This window comes from Acartia tonsa, chromosome 3 (assembly GCF_053477335.1).
Source record: "Acartia tonsa isolate MP-2025a chromosome 3, ASM5347733v1, whole genome shotgun sequence".
Taxonomy (NCBI): Eukaryota; Metazoa; Arthropoda; class Copepoda; order Calanoida; family Acartiidae; genus Acartia; species Acartia tonsa.
The window spans coordinates 29,402,794-29,426,037 of record NC_137262.1 but is presented as its reverse complement, the minus strand read 5'-3'; the positions used below and the strand labels follow the sequence as shown (position 1 = coordinate 29,426,037).

At 30.2% G+C, this 23,244-nt stretch overlaps 1 protein-coding gene across 1 annotated transcript in view; it reads right to left on the bottom strand.

The window, feature by feature from the left end:
* The window catches only part of LOC145313849 (uncharacterized), a 238,241-nt gene that overhangs the window by 100,102 nt on the left and 114,895 nt on the right, over window positions 1-23,244 (bottom strand). Inside the window, exons 2-7 of the mRNA XM_080153492.1 lie at window positions 11,894-12,079; window positions 10,698-10,807; window positions 8,844-8,931; window positions 4,132-4,279; window positions 2,174-2,295; window positions 1,715-1,819 (exon numbers count right to left, since the gene is read on the bottom strand). Coding sequence (XP_080009618.1) covers window positions 1,715-1,819; window positions 2,174-2,295; window positions 4,132-4,279; window positions 8,844-8,931; window positions 10,698-10,807; window positions 11,894-12,079 — 759 coding nt within the window. The remainder of the gene's footprint in view (window positions 1-1,714; window positions 1,820-2,173; window positions 2,296-4,131; window positions 4,280-8,843; window positions 8,932-10,697; window positions 10,808-11,893; window positions 12,080-23,244) is intronic.

Genomic DNA, 23,244 nt, shown 5'->3' with positions numbered 1-23,244 from the left:
ACACGTTATGACTACTGCTGTTATAATTGATCTCTTAGGCTGCATTGTCAGACGCCTCAATCAAAAAATGTTATTCATAGAAATGGGATTATTGCGAAAATATTGTTGTTAAGTGATCATATCTGACTCATTATCAAAAGGGAGATAATTTAATGACTTTATTCATGTCGACTAAATTAATTCAATGAAGTATACATGGTATACATTGAGCTTTGTATTATTTACTTTATTGTAAAAACACCTCCAATTCCATCCCATACTTTACCCCTTAGGCAGTCTTAGGAAAACTTCTTGATTGATCTTTTCAAAGATATGTCTTTCAAAATCAATCCAGGGTTTTTCTTCCTTATACAAGGATAATAAATAAAAAGGGAAAGTGGGGATAATCTGAAGTTTGACAACCGCATTCGTAGCCGTAAATTGTTTTATACAAACCCAAGGCGACCGCCCGATATAGGCATTCTGCAAACTAAGCTGCGCCTGCAGAAGCTAGAAGCTATTAAGTAAGAGCTGTTTGCATTATAGTCAAAAATCCCCGGATGATCTACCCTTTTTAAGAACAAATTTCTATGTTTGTCTCCCGAAACGTTGCACCAAATTAGGCGACTGCCGTGCTCTGAAATGATCTTAAAACTCCACCAGATTTTAAAATCAAATATCTAAAATGCATAAATACTTCCAAATAGAAAAAAAGAATCAAATCATAAAAATTTCTTCTATAATGGTTTTCTATATATTTAAATGATTAGGTGAATAACAATTAAACCTTCAAAATGCCTTAACAATGATCTAAATTTGAAAAATTGCAGGGATTATAGGGATGAAAAAATGTTTGTTGAAATTTAAAATAATTTTGAGGGGGGGGGGGGGTGTAAAGTGCTTTGACTGCATCAAAATGAACAGTATCATAATAGCTTTCTTTAGCTTAAAGAATTTGGGAGAGTTAATTTAACTAATATTGATCTATCCCTTTCCCCTGGGAGTATTATTGGTGTAAATCACCTTCAGCTATAAGAAATGATAATCCTGGAATGAGGATATCAAAATCAATCAGATATTTATCATAATTATACCAAAGTGTTCAAACAATAAATCAAATACAAGCAATGCTTTCTTTCAGCATCGCAGTATCTAAAAATAGGTGTTTCTCAAATGAACATTCAGCTGAGTATGTAAAGTAAAAGGTGGTGTTTCATTAAAAAAGAGTAATTCAATTTAAAAAGTGTTTTGTTGTTAAACATAGTCTTTTTTACTATGAAACACCAAATTTTGACAATATATAAATTGCCTAGAATTCTATTGAAATTATTACTGTATAATCCATTACTGTCCTCTATTGGATTGTTATTGTGGTGCTCCAAAAAATATTATGCTCCTGCCCATTATTTTTTGTTGTATTCTTGAAACACTGATAAAAGGAAATAGATCCTTTATAAATTATGAGTTCAAACCATAATTGTTTCACTATTCTAAAATTTACCAAATTTTAGTATTTATCTTAATTTGAAGTTATTTATAACAATTTTCCTTATCTTATAAAATAAAAAGTTCTTACAACAACAGAATTAATGGATTTCTCTTTTTAAGAGAAGCTTCACATAGGTCTTAATAATACATAATTTTTCTCTGCAAAATGATGCTCAACTTTCGAGAAACTTATTTAAAAGAACGACAAAATGCACAATTCAAATAACAAATTAATCAAAAAACTTACCTTATCAAGGCTGTTAAGAGCCCAATAAGCTGAAGAAAGTGCTGAAAATACTGATCCTCGAAGTTTTAATGAACTTGTACCAATTTTCAATGCACATTCCAAAACCTAAATAATGAGATATTACATAAATAATAAACAAAAATACTATATTTAAAAAAAACCTTTTAGCGTAAATAAATTGTATAATCCAATAAAAAATGAACAAAATACACAAAATTTCAAAAAGACAGACAAACATACATCCTACTACATTGGCAGACATACAGTTACTGCAAAGAACGACTGGTAATTATTTACAAACATCTAATGAAAGCTAGATAAAACATGACTATTAAAAAACATTTTTGAAACCATTGTTTTTGAGGTCCTTGGGCCATACAAAAGACAAGTTTGAGATAAAATTCAAAATGGCGGAAGGGGAAAAACATCCACCAATCACAGTTGAGAATAAAATTCTACCTGAACAGCTGATGTATAAGAGCCTTGTGCTAGCAGTTCCTGTCCAATGACAGAAATAATGATAAATGGAGAACTATCTAAATTCATTGTCTTCAGTTGGTTAAATGTAGGCTCCAGGTTACCTAAAATAATAAGACATGTACAATTTAGATTGACAGGCAAAGTAAGTTTTTGAGTAGCCAAGAAAGCTTGACTCCAGCATTGTAATTTGCAGGTCTGACATAACGTGCATAATATGTTATTGCATCTCAACTATTCAATTTCAAATTAACATACAATACAACGAATAATAATCATTAGCAAAATTATACAAAACTAACTGTTATCCGTGGCAGATGTTAATTTTAAGTGCTACAGACTGCAGCAGTTTATTGAATAAACTGCGACTAGATTCTGTTGGCAAAAAGAATATTAATTATATTTTTGGGCCTACAGTTATGGGCATCTAACAAGCGCGATCTATATAATTTTTACGGCTGATTGTCATGACTTATGGATATAAATAAAATTGGGCGGCAGTTGACTAAGAACTGTGGTTTTTCAACTATGGTTTATGAAGTCTTTTTATGGAATTGTTTCCGTTTTATTTATAATATTTATTTTGTTTTAATTTACTTTTATTACATTTATCATTCCTTAAGCTATAATGACCGAACACCTTAAAGTAAATATGTTCCTTCTGTGCCAATTAAAGCCTAGTGTGCCAATTGAGCTGGGGTCCAAATTTAATTCTTGCATTTAATGCAACTTTCATATGTGCATAAGGAATTTTATTTAATCATAAGTGGAAAAAATTCAGTTTCTAGCATATGTATAAATGATTTTTGTACATTTAAAAAAATTTTTTCTTCTTGTTATAAAATAAACTCTTATACATAAATAGTTATTCATCGCATCGTATAACAAAGCTTTCCGCGGATATTAACAGGAAAAATCATAAGATTAAACCAGTTTTTTAGCCCCTAGAGGCTGAAACTCGGGCTAACAAAACTGGAATCAATGTAATGATTCTAACTTTAGTACTCATGGAAAATTGTCTGTAATACGAAGCTACACATGATTTTTCAGTATGGCTAAGAACCAGTTCTAATGAAGCGGATATTAATAGGTTTCAAAGCCATATTGAAAAAATACTTTTTATACTACAAATCAATTACTGTTTTATATGGACATTGTATAAATGTAATCTGTGCATGTCAAATCAAGAATTGGCAGCTAAACTTGTGCATATTAAGAATATGGCGCGGCTATCTCAGAATTTAGTTTTTGGAGGATTTTAATAGTTAGAAATTATTTTTTAAATAATTTTTGTAGTTAGAACCTATTTATTTCAAATTTCGTCACATATATTTTGTTGTTGTTGTTGATATTAAGATAATGCCCGATTAATTAAAATATTAATTCCTAGATTTATTAAAACGTCTTTTTAAAAAATTTTTTTGTAACTTTGTTAACTTTGTTTTGTAATTTTGATTTTAAATAAAATACTACTCTATAATTATTCTTAATTTTTGTCAAATTTCTTAAGCTTAAATTTTAATTTTATTTTAGGAAGGGGACATTAGATTGTGAGTTAGAATGATACCCAAACACGTTCTCTCATTAGTAGGCCAAACTTTTCAACCCATAATAAAATTTACAATACATCATTAAGTTTAGGATCTACAACAGTTTATTTCCACTATCTTTTCCCTTAAGTTCCCTTTCAAATTACATTTAATAACTAGGCCTAATAATCCCTCCTTACTTTGGAGTGTAGTTGTTAGAAATTTGGCACTATGCAAAGAGATATATTTGTAATAGCAATCATAAACTTATATCAAAGGGTTATGTAATACAGACATTTAAATTAGTTAGTTTTTGAAATTAATAAAATCATATAATTTCAATATACAAATCAAAGTTAGAATTTTAGTTACACATTGACAATAAATAAAAAATACACAAAACTAACTTACCATTAAAAGGTGACTTGATGGCAGCCTCTACAAGGCCGGACAACAGCTGTCCGGACTTTGGGTCTTGCGCGAGGCCGCAAGCAAACGCGGCCAGGGCCTCTGCGTGCTTGCCAAGGCATTGGAGCGCTACTCCTTCCCGGTAATAGGCCTGAAAAAAATTTGGATAAGATTTTTTAAGCTTGGATTAGTAGTACTATACAAATGTGTTATGGAGAGACCACTGTTTTTGAGGTTCCTAGGACAATACAAATGACGAGAAAGCAAACATTGTTTTTCATGATCGTTTGAAAAAGTAAAAATTGTAAGTTTTTTTTCTTTCAAAGGGGATTCGAAAAAGATTCATATTGTAATACAAAGGACATGTTTTAATATTAGCACAGCTGTTTTATATTAATTCTTAAAAATCAATTTCAGAAGTTGTTGTATTATAATAAACCTAACAATAAAATAATCAATAACAAATAACAACAAAAACCCCAACCCCCCTAAAAATATTTCCTAAATTAAAATCGTGACTGGAAACCGATACAATATTATTTTTTACTCCACAACCAATAATAAACAGTAAATAAGTATCAAGGACAATTATTTTCATGCATAACGCCGATAACATTTGAAAAGAAAAAAAGAAAATAGGCAATTTTTAAGAAACAAGGGTCTGGATTCATGAATAAGCAAGTGACCGAAGGACAAACAAACAGGCAGTTATAGAGTAGCTGCACTTCTCAAGATATAAAGTAATATACTCATTAATACTTTTCTATAGTTTTTTGGTAGATATATTTTTTATTTGTATATTTAATTCAATCTTTAGTACCTAATTTTATTAATTGATAATAATGTAACAAAAATCAAGCTCAAATAAATCTAAATCCTCTTCTACCATTTAATACCTGAAAAATCAACATGAAAAAATATGCATGTTCAATTCACTTGGCTTTTTATTTGCTGTAATATATGATTGACTTTTCTAAAAAAACTAAAACCATTTCCCTACCCACCCCTTAAACACTTTTTCGGTGCAAAACCAAAAGTGCAATTATCGATATATGTTTTCAATATTTCCTATAAGGATAAAAATTGCATAATAGCAATATTTAGAGTTTATATGATACAGAAAATATTAAAAATCAGCAAAATTTGAATCTACAGACAAAATAAAAGTAAAAGAAAGGGAACGTTTTTTATTGTTGTTTTATAATAATTATTCATAGCATCGTATTATATACAGCTTACCGGTAGATATTAAAATGAAAAATTTAAAGTTTCAAACCAGTTTTCTTAGCCCTTATGATTTTCATTTCAATATTCGTAGAAAATTGCACTAAATACGATGCTATACATGATTTTTCAGTATGGCTGAGAATCGATTCTGATCCAGCGGATATTAATCGGTTTCGAAGATTATAAAATTTCCCAAAGTTTGTGCGCTAGGTTAATGTAATTTATTTTGTTAGATTTTGTGCAGACACTTTCCGATGATTTATGTTGGGTAAGGCGGAACCCACAGAAATGATATACAGCTTATTATTCTTTAGTGGTCTTTTCTTTCTTCAAACTGCATATAGAGGACAAGGACATTCAGTCGCAAAGCATGACATTATATTCAAAGTTAATAAAAGATACTGGATTTAGTAAATACGTGGATATGTTGAAAGGAGAAAATTTGTCTTCAATTTAGGTTGCTAATAGTTTAAAAATTAAAAAAAAGGTTTCTTCAATGAAATGTGCAAAAGCAAAAAGATACTGAAATCCAACAATTGTTATCCTTTTTTAAAGTATTTTCTTTGTCTTAATCTTATGATTTCCATAACTACAGATCTGATATATTTAAGCATTGGGATTGTTTAAGTTATTTTTCTACCCACATCTTACCCCTTTTAAGTCCCTAGATGCTAGTATAGCAGCACACTAGCACATTTAAAAGCTGTATTTTAGTGTTTATTTTTCCTAATTTTAGGTCTCCTGGTTGTCTGTCATCGTTTTTGGTTTATTTTGGCTAATTGTATGCTGATTAATTCATGTTCTTACTGTTGAAATCTCTGTAAAATGTTTAGACAAAAAAGTAATTTTTGTTATGTTGAAAATAGCAAATATCAATAAGTTACAGAAAAATTACTCAACCTTTTTGTTTTACTATCAGCGACTTTTAAATTTTCAAAAATTGAAATATAGCAACTATGGCATAATTGCTGATTTATTTATAATACCTGCTTTTTTTGCTAGAATTTTATTTTTTATGCAGGAAATTAATATTACAGAAAGGTAAGACATATAGAGAGTAAAAGTAAGTAGTTATAAACGGTTCTATAGTTATTAGTTATCACATTTTTCATAGTGACTTCAACTTGGAATTCAGAGCATCGTATTGTAATATTACTCTGACATATTGACTATAGAACCACTTTAGGTAATGTTATGTATTTAAGTTAGTCGGCCCCCGCTGGGATAACCACGTGTCACTGGGTTTTATAACAGGTTAGGTAATAAAATATGCAACCCACTGTTGTTTTTACATTTTTCTATAAAAGGAAATGGGTTACTTAGGGATTTTAAAAACTGTAAATTCAAAATAAACTTATTTAACAAATATGAATTTATGTGCTATATATTTTAAAAATCCTTTTTAAGCAAGGGTATCTTAAAACTAGCGTATGTCAGTCAGTCGTCTGTGGCAATAATAATAAATTGAGAATAATAAATAGGCAAACATTGGAAACTAACATAAAAAATTCTAAGCATGTCCTTATTCCCAATTACGAACGTTCTATTCAAAGGAAGAAACCAAATTTTCTTTAGATTGATAAATTTTACATGGCCATCAAACTAAAACCCAGCAAAACATAGTGATTTTTTTATCAATAAATTTTAAATTTTCTTAAATACTTCACATTATTGTTTTATTAATTTGATCGGAAAAAAAATCAAACAATTTTTATGTTTTAATATAATATAAACTTTTTCTCCCTTAATTAATGTTGATGATACCCGTTTCCTCTACCTCTAGCTTTTTGAATTTGAAAATAAAACCCATTTTTTTTGCTGGGTAGTTTTCTATCACATAAATTTACAAAACCCATCACTACCAAAGATTTCAATAGCCATTGAAATACAGAAAAATACAACAAAGTTTCATGCTCATCAAAACAATACTTAAACTGTTATTTTTCACTTTTAAAACATTTAAGGGACAAACTTACATTAAATTTGTGTTAGGATAAAAAATGCTTTAAGTCACTCGAGGTAGGAATAAGCTATGCAATAAATAAAAAGTTTAGAATTTGGATAATAGAAATTACCAATAACTGTAAGAATACTCTTTTAATAACAAGAACAATATTATGAGAAAAAAAACACTGCAACATAAAAAAATGAATAAAACCTGATATTTTTCAACCTTTTTAAATTACATAAAGGAATATGAAAAGGGTTCAACAAGAGTTTTTACATTAAATTCGCCATATTTTATACGTTTTTGTTCACTTCTACAGTTTAAAATTTTCAGGGAGGAAGGGACAATAGTTGTTGATTTAATCTACAACCAAAGACAGTCATGAAAGACAGAGCTTCACAGAAAAGGAAGAGAGGAAATTTAATTAATTATTCATTGTCCTATCCCTGTATCCCTGTATTTTGTTCTTGTTCAATTCTAAGTAAATTTGTTCCTCACGCTGAGACCCTGGTATCCCCACAAAACAACCACCCATAAATTTAGGCAATGAAAAATTAGAGATCTTAAGGGATATGACAATGGCCTATAAATTGATGTACATCCACAATGATAATACACAAATCTTCACTTCTGTAGATTACAATTAGTGATTGAAACATTTATACACTCAATGAACCAACCAAACAAAATTTTAAAAAGTCCCCAAAGTTATTAAGCCAACGTATAAGAAAACATAATTATAAAACTATTGAGTTTAGTGTTATAAACAGCCCATTGTCACCTCTCTCTCTGCTACCAAAAACTATAATAGCTAGAATTTAAAAAAATCATGTTGTATTGTAGAAACAACGTCACTTTTTCTAAATTTGAAAACATTTGACCTCTATTAGTAAAACTTGACAAGTTAAGTAAGAACAACAGACATGTTTTCTGGGTAAAATAACATATGTTTTACATACAATTTACAATTTCAGGAAAAATGGTAAAATGACAATAGTTATTTATCGCAGCGGATTAATGAGAACTTTCCGCGGATATTAAAATGAAAAATAATAAGATTAAAACCAGGTTTGTAACCTCCAAAGGAGCCGACATCCCGGGCTAACAGAACTCTTATTAACTTTATGATTTGGGGTATAGTCCTTTCCACGACATCCCTCTATAAGGGGCGATTCTTCGTATTTTCACAATAGCTTTTCTCCTATTTCTAGCCCCTGCGGGGGTCTCTAACCCTGCGGGGCCAATTACCTAACCCTGTGGGGCAATCACCTAACACAATATAACCTAACCTAACCTAAAATAACCTATAAAAAGCCATTTTAAAAATACAACTAATCGCTCCTTATGGAGGGATGTCGTGGAAAGGACTATACCCATGATTTGTTATTATAATATTAATGAAAAATTTTCTGTATTACGATACAATACATGATTTTTTAGTATGGCTTTGAACCGGAATTTATCCATCGGATATTGATCGGCTTCGAAGCCAGACTGGAAAGTAAATTCTACAATATATCAGAAAAATATAAAATGTTACCTTTGGCCACTGCGGGTTCAACTCCTTAGCTTTGATTGCGTCCTTGTACGCTTTGTTAAACTGTCCCATCTTTATATAGGCAGCAGACCTTAATAAAAAATAATAATTATTAACTTAAACCTTTCCTAAAAAATCATGAATTTGAAATAAAGGATAGGTATTTCCGTTACGGTTATGTTACAAATTGTAAATATTAAAACTTAACAACAGTATACATTTTTTTACATTTAAAGTATAAGGATGTTTGACTATACCCCACTCCCTCACTAAAAAAAGTATTTCTATTATAATATTTACTTTAAAAATATGGGGGGGGGGGGGTGTATATCTCCTTCTTTGGAATAAATCCCCCCAAGGCTTGTAACGTACATATAAAAAATATAGCCATAAAATTAAAAGAATATATCCTAAAACATTATGAACAATTAAGCCAAAAAACAACTAGGCGCGCATAGAAACATTTATGAGAACTATTATTAATTATGAGTTAAAGGCGTAAAGTATAACAACAAAGTTTCATTTGGCCAAAATATGATTCAAAAGACAGGGATAGATAAACTAAAAACAATTTGTTAAAAAGGTTTTTGCATCTTTAATTTGTTCACTTTTGTCAAGATTGCGTATGCAGGGACGTCCAGGCTTTTTATTTTAACGGTGATGGGTAAATGATGGGTTTCATGGGTTTGAGGGAGGTAATTTAAAATAAAATTTTTAGAGGGGTAAATGAGGGGTTGCAAAGACCCCATACCCCCACCCTTGAACATCTATGGATGTGTGTAATGATACATGCCATTATCAAAAATAGTATAATTGAAATTATATAAATTTATCTGTAAAATGAAAATATCGTCTGTGTTTTTGAATATTGTTAATTTTCTGACTAAAACATTAAGTATGAGTCACTCTCTTTGTTTTAGTGTTCTTATAAAACAGTATAAATTTCCGATTTTCGTGTCACCTTGTTTTTTACATGCTTTCTATGAAATAAAAGTATAAATGTATAACCCACACAACTAACTTTCCCAAGTGCTGAGGACCTTTTTTGACTGCTAGCAAATTGCTTTCTGCTGGTATGTATCGACTTGGCGGCTGTATTTTTATTTCCGACGCAATTGGCTGATATTTTAAAACCAAATTGAAAGTCGGCAAAACCCATAAAAAACTTTGCTATTGTTTATTTTTGGCTGTTGTGAATGATCAATAACGCCTTTGTTTCATAGCTTGAAAATATACTATGCAATGACCTTTATTGGGCATTATATTTTTCTACATTATGTATTGTTTCATTTAAATATGAGAAGAAGTATGATTGCTGCGTTACTTTCTTTATTTGGAGTAAAGAGCCCAGTGACAAGTTTACAAACTGTACAATCATTTGGGTATATTATTAGTCATCAAACTATGCAAAATGCATGAATTCCTTAACTTTATATACACCTTTAAATATGTGTGTGTGTGTTTGAGTGTGGACTAGTTTTATATTTCTTTTTTGTCAGTTTACAGGCATATGAAAAAAGAAAATGTTTTGTTTATAATTCATTAAAATGGCTGTAAAGTTACACATTTATAGACACTAACTGTCATTTCTTTTACAGAGAAATTGTCCAGAAATTTATGATTCAAATTAAAGTGAAATATGTTTTTTTTTTCTTCAAAATATTAATGTTGATTATTAACTAAACATCACAAACCCCCCAAAAATGAATTAAATTAAAACAATTTGTTGTTTTCTAAAATGCAAAATTTTAATATGTTTTGTTCCTATAAAGATTAGTTTTGATGGACCACAAATGAACGAATAATTTTGGAATAAGCAGTACTATGTACATTTAACATGACCAGTGGAAAGCCTACCTGTTAGAGAATAGAATATGATTGTGTGTATCTAGCTTGATAGCTTCTGTGTATAGACTGACCGCCAGGCTGAAGTTTCCTTGCTGGCAAGCAGCGTTTGATTCTCGCACCTAAAATGTATTATTATTAATTTTAATTTTAAATATGAATCCTCATTGGTTATTTATGAATATAAAAAATTGTAAGCTACACCATTGTGGTTTAAATTAAAACAAAAACAAATACTTTTCTAAAAATTATATAATAGTAAAAAATTACACGAAGTATCAATTTAAATACTAATAACGTAAACCAAATAAATTGTTTCTTTCTAATTTAATTTCAAGTAGTAAAACTAAATTGGTTTTGAAAAAAGAAACTTCTAATGAAATTGGACACGTAAAGGGAATCGGAAAAAATGATTTTTACTTTTAGCAGAAAAGCTTTAAATATAAGTCTTTCAATGAGGAATGTAAATCCAAAATATTTGTTATTTGAATGGATGTAAAATATACTTGGATATTATGATAGGGGAGAAATTGTTTTCAATTTAGGTTGCTAACATGGACATCACTTATTGGTCAGTTCGTTCATCCAATAGGATGGTAAGGGGGGGGGTGGGTGTGATAAAGGGTATGAATGGCGTGGATCGTTATTTTAGCCAGATACAAGTTTTAATCTATTAGAATACTTATTAATCTGGTGTAATAATAAATACATTGTTGTTTAATTTACCCAACTTTAAGGTGATTCCTTTAAAAATTTAGAATACATGTCTCCCTTTCTGCTATTGAAATGGGTAGTGAAATTTTACTACAAAGAAAAGACAATATCGTACTTGACATGCAACCCCTTCACAGAATAATTACACAATAGATTTTCAAATTATAAAGTTCGTAGATTTCTAATTTTCTTCTGTTTATTTCACTAGTCCCCCAAATTTTATGATGGCTTTGTTGGCTTAACAACTTTATGGACTTTTATTGAATTTTGATTGGTTGTTTATTAAGTTGAGTGTCTAAACATTTCAACCAACAATTGTAATCTACCGATGGGGTAATTTTGTGTATCATTATGTAGGATGTACATCAATTTGTCGGCCATTGTCTTATCCCTTTAGATCCCTGATTTGAAGTAGAAGCAGAAGCAAAAGTTCAAATGGACGTTTGGACTTACCCAAATAATAGAGTAGTATCACTATATAAAAAATGACTTACTTTTTCTAGAAAAATCGCCTTTGTCTCTTCAGAAACAACGCTCCCACCGCCGTGGCTTGAATCGCCCGCCGACGAGCTTCCGCCGCCGCTTCTGGCCGTTATACTACCGTTATTCGACGGCATCCTGCCGCCAACCGCCAACGGCACACTCGTTATGGCGTGCACATTGAGCCGGTCACGTGACTTCTGAAATAGAAAAATAAGTATGAGAAGACGAAGAAAAAAAACAATAAGTAGGGTAAATTAGGGCAATTCTAACATTTTATGGGTCCTAGTCACGAGATATATATAATATGTGAATGTTTGTGTGTGTGTGTGTGTGTGTGTGTGTGTGTGTGTGTGTTGAGGGTGTGTGTGTCTGTGTGTGAGGGTGTAAAACAGGAGTTTGTATGCCTAACATTTCAAAGCAATTGTGTTTCTCGATTTTTTCCTTTATTCTAAAGTAGTAAGGTTTTTTTTTATGCATTACCAAGGTCCCAGAATAGTTTTCGGCTATCATATTTCATAATTCAAAACCTTGAGTAGGTTTAAGGCTATTCCACTGCCTCATATTCCCTAGATGCTAAAGGTGCAGCCGAAAATTCTAAATAATTTAACACTTTATAATAGTGATTTTTCTGTATTTAAATTTTAAAAAGGATGTTTAACACTAAACTAAACTGATACTTAAAATCTATCTACTCTACACACCCCTTTTTGGTTTGACTGGATAAATCGAATGTTTAATCAAAACAGACAATATAATAATTTAAAAAAATGATATATATTGCTTTACATTTTACTGTTTCATAATTATACCTTTCCCAAAAATTATTTTTCCTCATGTTCTACTGAATATTATTGTTCTTGTTTCATATATAGAGATCTTTAAGTATTTTTTGTGCTTAATATAACTTGATTGTAAAAACGTCCGTTTGTATATCTTGGTTGCCCATATACACAAAATTGTTTTGGAAATGAGAAAATAAAACTTATTTTTGGTGTTCTATCGCGTCCGTTAAAAGTTTTTTTTTCCAATTTAAGTCATAAAACTCAGTGAGGGAGGGGATATTGGGCTGTTAATTACAGTAGCCCCCGAAATTTTGTATTATAGTTTACTTATTCGTTGGCTTAACAAACTTGGGGAGTGCAAATTATACTATTCACTCTCATCAATAAAAGTTTTTTTTTATTTTGTTTTTTATTGATTTTTTAAGAAACACTTTGCGACTGTGATAGAACACCTTGATTTTCTCCTATTTATCTTGAGGTTTGAGAGGTTTTTTTGGGGGTTACCAAAACTTGTAAATTCCTGAGGGAAATTATGCATATGAGAAAATAGAATTGCTTTCATAAAAAAAATAATTTTAGGCATTCTAAAGATAGTTTCACATCTTTTTCCAGTGTACAAAATAATAGCGAATTCGATAGGTATACAATTACTTTAAAATAAAGTTGCAGCTGGCTAAAATAAAGATAACCCCCTTCCACCCTCGTTACCTTATCCCCTTATCTCCTACAAGATGAACGAACTTAACAATAAATGAGGTCCATGTGAGCAACCTAAATTAACAACAATTTTTCCCCTGTCAATATATCTACAATTTTCTATATTCATTTGTAGTGGTTTTGATTTGTTATTTCACAACTGATGATAATAACAGCATATGACATTACATGCTGAAAAGCCAAAAAAGTACATTTTAGCTAAATAATATCCTTAATAGCGAGGTATGAACATGTCTAACACTGTATCACAAAGAAAACTCCGCTATCAAAATACATCAAACTAAAGATTGATGAACAAAGTAGATTATCGAGTTGCTATGGAGGATCGAAAAGCAGAAAACTAGTTGACTATCAAATATCAGACATATGCATGCAAAATAAAGAATTTAATGCAGCATAAAAGTGTATCTTGATGCTAACAAGGAAGAAAAAAATAATAGATAGCGAAAATTATATACAATAAACAATTTAGATAATCAACATGGACTTACAAAATTTATTTATAGCATGTTATCATAGACTGCTTTCTGCAGATATCAAAATGAAAATTTTTCTGTAATACGATGCTAACATGATTTATCAGTATGGCAGAAAACTGGTTCTAATCCAGCGAATATTAATCGGTTTCGAACACTTACTGGAAGTTGTTGTTAAAGTTTAACTAGTCACAAAAAATGTATCCATAAAATATAATATTACCCATAATGAATATAAAGATGTACATACTGTCTTATATCATAGAGTAGCTTCGCTACAGGGCCGGGGACATAAAAATGACCAAATTTATAACAGGATGAACTAGCCGCGCTACTAATTGACTTTTATTTCCCTGTGTAAAATGTAAACAAATGCATATTTATTTGATATACATTGGATGACTTAATTGGTGGATAAAATACGGACAAAATGATTACTAGATTAGAGCTTTAAACTTCCATTCTATATTTAAAAATATTTAATAGTTTAAATCGAATTAATATCAATCAATAAAGGTAGTACAATTTCTGCTTACTCCTCTAACTTCTAAGGTGTTTAATTAGAAGAATATGTACAAATATTCAGAAGTCTACCTCCATTGGTACTTACCTCTATTGGTATTTATAAATATTCTAAAGCCTACCTCCATTGGTATTTAATAAATTTATCTATTGGAGGTTATTTGATACATAACTGTGTAAAAAATATAATAAATATTTTACAAATGCTAATTTAAAATCCTTTGAAATTTTATTGAGTTTGATTTTTTCATTCCATCAACTCTAAAACACTATTAATGAGATCAATTAAATTTATTTTAGCCCAATTAAGCTTCATTTTATTATAAATTCTAAACCGCATAGGTTGTTTTTTATCTTAGCAATTTCTGACGGTTAAACTAATTTTAGATAAGCATCAAACTATGGTATTGAGAAATGAAGTTTTTTATTTGTATCTTAGACTTTTAAAATTCAAAAATAATCCTTTTTTTCCAAAACTTAAATATCAAGGCAAAAAGTTAAGTAAGTGGTAGTACATTAATTTTAATGTATTACGCCCTTACTCCTGCCATATTTTAAACCAGGGAGGATAGAAAAACTCAACTAAAAATGGAATTATTATTAAGTTGATCTTACACCAGATTATATGTATTATAATGAGGCGAAACTTGTAGCTGGCTAAAATAAATATCCCCTTCATCCACTACTTTTACCCCATTACCTATCTACCTAGTGGAAGAACGAACTGAACAATAAATGGTGTCAATGTTGTCAACCTAAATTGACGACCATTTTCCCCTGTCATAATATCCAATTATATTCTACATCCATTTTTATAGCAAAACTTATTTTTGTAAGACATATCAGCTGTAAAAATTCTAATGGAAGAATAATTTATCCCCCGTTGCCTTATCCCTGTATCCCTGGCTAAAGTATAATCCTATTATCCAAATGAATAAGAGTGTCTCATGCTGCATATAATTTCAATAAAAAATTGTCTCAAATCCAACTCTTTTAAATTTTTCTCTCTTTCTTTATTATAAATGGGAGGAGAAAAAAGGGTGAACTTAAGAAAAAAGAGATAGGTAATAGATATAGTGTCAAAAAAGCTTATAATTTAAATTATTTTTTTAGATAATGGAAAATAAACGAAGTAGCGGGTTTCATCATATTTTCATAGTAGCTTTTCTCCTATTTATAGACCCTTCGGAGCCAATTTCCTAACCCTGCGGTTCATTGACATTTACCTAACCTATCAAAAGCTACTGTGAAAATACGACTAAACCCTAATTCTACGTTTTCTTTCCATGATCCAAAACTTATATTAATATTTTCAAATCAATATAAGACAGTATATAATACAAATTGTCGACAAGAGGCAATAACTTTCAGATTTCAGGTTCATTATGGAATAAAATGTCATTATTTAGATTTTTCTGTCCCATTCAGTATTTGACACCAAAAATTGAGGGAAGATCAATTTCTAGTTCATTATCCTATTCGTGTATTTCTGTATATAGAAACCGGTACTTTTTATTGGATAATAAAAATAGAAGCTTTTTTATCTGGAAATACTTTTAATGGAAGTTTATTACCACCATCTTACACTTCACACATACACACACACACTCACTCACATGCACACACACCCACGCAGACACACAAAGCCACACAGAAACACAGATAGAAACACATACATAAACACAAAGAAATGTGAAAATAATTTAAACTTAATTACAGAAAAATAATGGGGTTATGTATGTATATCAGAGAAATTTGTACTAATTAAGCTAAAAGAAAAGTAAAAGAAAAAAAAGTAATTTGGAATATTTTTTTAAAAGTGTGTATAATACAAAATGTATCTTTAATCTATGTATTACTCTAAAACTACGTGTCTACGTGTTCTTAGGACGATCTGCAGTTCAGTTTCTACAGTTTCTAGTATGGCATCGAAACTTATTAATATTCGTTGGATTAGAACAGATTCTCAGCCATCATGTATCCGCGAAAAGCTAAATATAATACAATGCGATTTATAACTATTCTAAACATATCTGCAGCTTTTCATCTCGAGGATTATAATAGTCATTAAACGAATTCAAGCACTCATTTAGCAGAAGACTCTAATAATGTTACTATTGTAAAGCTTAGCTCTTTTGTTATGAAGTTTCCTTGTTACTGCTTCGCTTCTTTTACACTTAATTGTCCTTGTTTTAGGTAGTAACCTTTAGGCTTTTTAAAACTAAATTGAAGCCAATTAGCAAAGAGGTTTGAAAAGGTTTGAAAAGATGGCGACATTTTTGATAACATCAAACTTTTAAGGGTAGTCATTAAATACAGCAAAATAGTAAGACATACATAGATATCATGTTGAATTTAGTTTTATGTTGATATGATAACCTAACAAAAGCTAAGTATAGCATATATTACAGAATTGTTAAAGATATATTATTTCGTTACCTCACTGGAATAGGTTTAAAATCAGGGAATGAGGGGACATAGGGCTGTTTTTTAAACTGGTCCCAAAGTTTTATGATAACGTTTTATATTCGTTGGCTAAACAACTTTGGGGACGTCTTATTCAATTTTGATTGGTTGCTTTAAGTTGTGTGTCTAATTGTTTCAATGATTAATTTTAATCTACAGAAGGGGTAATATGGTGTATCATCAATGCATCATTGGGGATGTACATCCCATTGCTTTATCCGTTTAGATCCCTGGTTTAAGATAAATACTTATTAGATACTAGTTTTAGAAATTTGTTAAATTGAAAAAATACTTTTGTGTGAAGATTAATGAAAGCAAATTTAAGAGGTGAAGAAAAGAGATAATTTAAATTTGGGAAAATTTTTAGAAATTTTATCTAATAAATGATGGTAAAATAAAGTTTATGGGGAGTAAAATAGACAGAAATGGTTAAAAAGATAACAAAGTAGATAGAAAAAGTAAAATAATAAAGAAAATGATATAGATAGATAGGAAAATACACAAAAGAGAAACAATAGAGGAAAAGAGAGGAAGAGAGAGAGAGAACGAGAGAGAAAAGAAAGAGAAAGAGAGTGAGATTATAAGAAAGGGAGATGGAAAGAGAGAGATGGAGAGAAAAAGAAAAATGGTATTTGTTTCAAATGTTCCTTATAATAGGTGGTCATGTTAGTTCCCAGGGACTAGAGTCATGATCCTAGGACATGCAGTTGTGTCCAGGGACAAGGGAATATTATGTTAGTTCCCAGGGACTAGGGTCATGATCCTAGGACATACAGCTGTGTCCAGGGACAAGGGAATATTATGTTATTTCCCAGGGACTAGGGCCATGATCCTAGGACATGCAGCTGTGTCCAGGGACAAGGGAATATTATGTTAGTTCCCAGGGACTAGGGCCATGATCCTAGGAAATGCAGCTGTGTCCAGGGACAAGGGAATATTATGTTAGTTCCCAGGGACATGGGTCATGACCCTAGGACATGCAGCTGTGTCCAGGGACAAGGGAATATTATGTTAGTTCCCAGGGACATGGGTCATGATCCTAGGACATGCAGCTGTGTCCAGGGACAAGGGAATATTATGTTAGTTCCCAGGGACATGGGTCATGATCCTAGGACATACACCCGCGGATATGAAATTTCAAAAATGTTATGTATCCCGAATCCCTGCGGGAATAGTTTGTTGGGTCTGTAACCTGCACTTGAACCCTGTAACGTTTCATAGTTTCTAACATTAATCATGGTATGTATGTATATATTTCATATGAAACAGAGAAAAGTATCTTGAAAAAAAAACAAATAGAAGGATTGCATGTAAATTTAAGCCTGCTTTAGAATAATAAAATTGTATTGTAATATTCATATTTTTTAATATCAAGTATAGCAATTGTGCAATTAGAACAACATAAAATTATAGTACATAATACCATACTAAAATAGTAAGATTTTTTCTCTGTACCTTAAGATCCCAATAATTACTGTTCTGGCTGGGTTTTCAATTTTACATAACTTCAAACTTAAAGTGTTGTGATTGTTATATTTTAATTTTAGATTTAAGTCTTGAGATAGTTTTAAGCTATTTTTTACGCCTGTATTCCCCTAGAGCCCTAATAAAACTTAAGTATCATATGCCAAGTAGACGAAATAGAGCTATTAATTTATCAAACAGTATCTAAAAAAAATCTTTTTATCAGAATAATTTCTCCTTTCCCCGATCAAGATGATATACATTCCACATAAATTCCCTTTCCCTTTTTAGAAGCAAGACTATTCATAATAAATACTTATCCGCCTATCCATCCTTAAAACTTAATATCAAAGAGAACGAAACATATTATAACAAGGTTAAAAAATCAAAAGGAAACATCAATCAATTAGTTTAATAATAAAACGATGTCTTTTTGTTCTTCGTTGATATCAAAAGGGAAGAAAAAGATTAAAACCCTAAATATGAATAACCATTGATTTAAATATTTCAAGTACGGCTTAAAAATCGATTCATTTATGCTGGATTAAATCGGTTTTTAGCCATACTTAGAAAACATTTATAACATCGTATTACAGATTACTTTCGACTGATATTAAAATGAAAAAAAATCAGGGCTAACAAAATTGATTTTAATCTTATAATTTTTTATTTTTATATCCGATAAATAACTATTCTACTAACTTATAGAGTACCTGTGCTTCTATATATCAAAAGAATTTGCATATAAATGTAAATATAGAAATGTGTGCAAATTCGAATGCGAATCTTCCTTAAATTATGCAAAATTGGAAATTGCACGAAAGTCCGCAAATTGAGATTTAAAAATTGCACTTAGACACACACACAAACACACACTCACGAATGTTTAAAAATGATGTAAAAACAATTGTTTCAATATGTAACACTTATCATAAAAATAATAATAAATAGTTTAAATTTAATATATCTTCAACAAAACGCCAGAAAAAGCATTACTATATTCTGCCTTTGGCATTTTGAACAAATATTAATCTTCAGTATGGCTTCGAAACCGCTTGATTCGAACCGTTATCAGTCATACTGAAAAATCGTGTATTGCATCGTATTATCGACAATTTTATGCGAATATTTACAAAAATCTTAATGAATAAAACCAGTTTTGTTAGTCCAAGCCTTCTGGCCCCTCGGAGCCAAAAAAACTGGTTTTACTTGTTTACTTTTTTATTTTGATATTTGCGGAAATCTGTCTATAATACGATTAAAAGACCCTTCATGAAATTTTTGGAAGATTTTTTTTCACTAGAATCTGATGCATTCTGTTGAAATCTTGAATTCTTATCTATGTGATTTCTCAAAGGTCCAAACCATATGCATTCCTAGTTTTTATTCAAGGTTTCAGATAAGGTTTAGCATGTGTCAAAGAGTAATTGGATGTCAATAGATTTAAAATCTATGTGGATATTATGACAGGGAAAATTTGTTTACATTTTAGCTTACTAACATGGTACTTATTCATTGGTCAGTTCTTTCATCCATTTGGAGGGGAGTGGAAGGTGTAAAGATGGTAGAAGGAAGACTCGTTATTTTAACCCGCTGCATGTTAAAGTAATTGGCTGTGTATCAGATTGTTAATTCACGTAATATAAGAATGAACCGAAATAAGATTCTTTAAATGTTTAAGGTTTTAAAAAAAACTACGTTTTCTATAAGCTTTAAATTACATATAGGGTTTAGGCTATTCAGTAAATAATAACAGATAAAATTGAAATCGAAACCTTTTAGTAAAACCTTGAAATAAGAGAAATTCAAAATTGTTTTCATTTTACGAGTGTAAAAAAATATGTTTGTAGGATTTCGCATCAAAATGGATATATTATTACTTGGATCTTACAACAGATTATCATGTAATGTAATAAAATGAAACTTGTCGCGGGTTAAATAACGACCCCCCACCCCTTCAACCCTTTCTCTTCCCCTCCTACAGGATGAAAGAACTGACCAATAAAAAAAGACAGGAGAAATAGCAACCTAAATTGACAACAATTTTTCCCTCTTTCATAATATCCACGTATATTTTACATCCATTGAATTTACATCAATATTATGCTGAATATGCCACATTTTTTTGCCATTTTCCATTTGATATGAATTTTAAACATGGTAAACCTAGATAGCAAGGGTCAGTGATGTTGCATCTGAATTAAAAACTCTTTTGTCTCTAATTGATATTCAATATTATATAAAGAAAAACTTACATATATAGATAAAATTGAAATAGTCGATTCGAATAAATTGAAAATGGAAGACAAGGTGATATATATTCCCGATTGTGATAAACAAAATAACCTCATATTTAGATTAAAACTATTGCTTAAAAAAGCTGCACTTTTTGTTTGGAAAAAAATAAAAATTCTATATAAGTTCCCAAAGATTTAAAGGTATCTTTGGGTAAGAAACCCAATAACCAATGGGGGAGGGCTAAGAAAAAAGAAACTATCCATAAATTCACATGAAAACCCAGAAAAAATGAAACAAGTGCTTAAAGGAAAGGGAAGAACCTTTTAAGCCCTCGTCCAAATATGGCGCCGCAATTTTATAGTTTGCACAATATGCGGATTTCGTGGCGATTCTACATGGTTGCGTTGTAATTCTCTCACTTTCAAACAAATTGATTAATTCTTAGATGAAACAGAAATGAGTAAGTTTTCCTAAAATATACAGTTCTTAATGACAATTCTCTACAATTTTCTACAGTAAAAAGCCTTAAAATAAAAGTTGTGTAGTTTGTCCAATAAGATCTTAGAAAAGGACGTCTCGCAGGTTGTAAGCGATTTGTGGATGAAAGGGAAGGGGGGGGGGAGAGGTTAGGCACCTCAATAAATTTATTATTTCTTGCTTTTCAAAAACTAGCTTATAGAAAAAAAACAGAACAAAAAATCCGGGAACTACAACCGAACCCAAATTGTCCAAAAATGTAAAAAGTTTGTGTCAGCCATAATTCTAGCTATGAAGGGATGAGCAAGATTGAAATGAAAGACACACATGTTTTACAACAAATTATATTGAAGTAGCGCAGCTACTTTTTATTAACCTTTAGGTATGTCCGTCCGTCCACTCCTGAAAACAATTATAAAATCATTTAAATGAAATATTTTGATTCGAAGTGAATACCTACTACCAATATTTTTTTAATAATTTGCTAAGTTACTTATGGACATGATTGTTCTTATAATAAAATATTGTTTAAAAGCAAGCAAATTTGTATATCTGCTTGCTTTTAACAACAACTGTTTTGGGTAAAATGAGACAAAAAGGATTCAAACTAAATACTTTGGCACACAGAATAGATTTGAAGCTTCTAAACAAAATTTGACAAATAAATAAAGAGGATAGAAACCCAAATAAAGGATAATTGCAATTGTCTATTCCTCCCTGGGTATTTTGGCTATAGCTATCAATCAAAGCTCCCTACATTTTATGACCAGTATAATTTTTATCGTTATTGTTCTATCCCTCCCTGATTATATGAGCTATAGCTATCAATCATTCCTCATTTTGTACCAGTAAAATTTTACTTTCCATTATCCTATCCCTGTACTATAGCTATCAATCATACCCCAAAATTTTGTAACCAGTATAATTTTACTTGCTTTATTTGCAGCCTAAAAAACGTTCACTCAATAATACTAGAAAAAACATCATCTGTATTTTCGCAAATTCTATACCTATTGTAATAGCATGTTTTTGCAATGGCAGTATTTCTTATAATTTTTTTTTTTTGAAAAATATTTTTTGGATATTTTGGAAATATCAATATATTTAAAAATTAAGTCTAAAAACTAAAAAGTGCTTTTTAGAGTTCTTTGCAATAAGAGGTAAAAATGGTATGAAGTAACTATTCTTCCTATCTCATTTATACATCAACACAAATAGTGCAAAACTGATTGCATTCAAAATCATATATCATCCAGAAAATACATCTTAAATGTAGAAAATTCTAAAGTAAAGGAAAAAATTCTTATTAGTGAAGACATAATAATTAAAAGACATGCTGTTTTTGTTATCAATAAAGAAAATAATATATTAACATGTATGAAACTCTGTTCTTAAAACATTGGCATAAATAAAAAAAGTTGCAAATAAATGGACGAAGAAAGTTATACATTTCTGCTTTCACAGATTTCTTGCCTTATGTTAGAACTCCTTGTTCTGTAATTTGTTAGCCCCGGGGGTAAACCAAAAGTATCTCTGCATAGTGTATACACTTTAAACCATAGCTCATATATACAGTGTGCTAAAAATACAGCATTGCAGTTTATTTGTTTTCAAATCTGTTAGGCATTTCTATTATGTAAATTTCTTATCTATTAACAGATTTTAAATCTTACTTTTAGATGTGTATTCCAATTAACTTATTTACATGCTAAAAACATTGTTAATCTTGTTATTTCTATGCTTATTATAAACATAATGTTCTTGTTGTATATTTTACAATTTGAGAATTAATCTTTCAAATGTGCAGTATGAAGTTTTTTTCCTCAACAATATTTCCCACATAGTAAACATAGTTTTCTAACACACCACTCCCTTTATTTTCTTTTGATCACCACACACACAATTTACTAAAATATTCCATTTTTAACAAGATATTTTTAGATGTACAGAAAGTATTATTAAATCTTTGCTTTTGAATGGTATAAATCCTATTATATTAAGTGATATTTTTTTTGTCTGGACTGAATTGATTGATTTCTACCTTTTAGGGAAGCTTTACATATGTCCCGGGATGGTTTACATTTGTTTTAATTTTATATTTAAGCCTTGGGATGGTATTAGGCTATTTTATGCCCCCTTCTTTCACCTTAAAAGACAAAGTCTCTTGTTGCTCAGGGAGTAAGGGAGGGGACAATGGATCGAATATTCAATTTTTAGGAG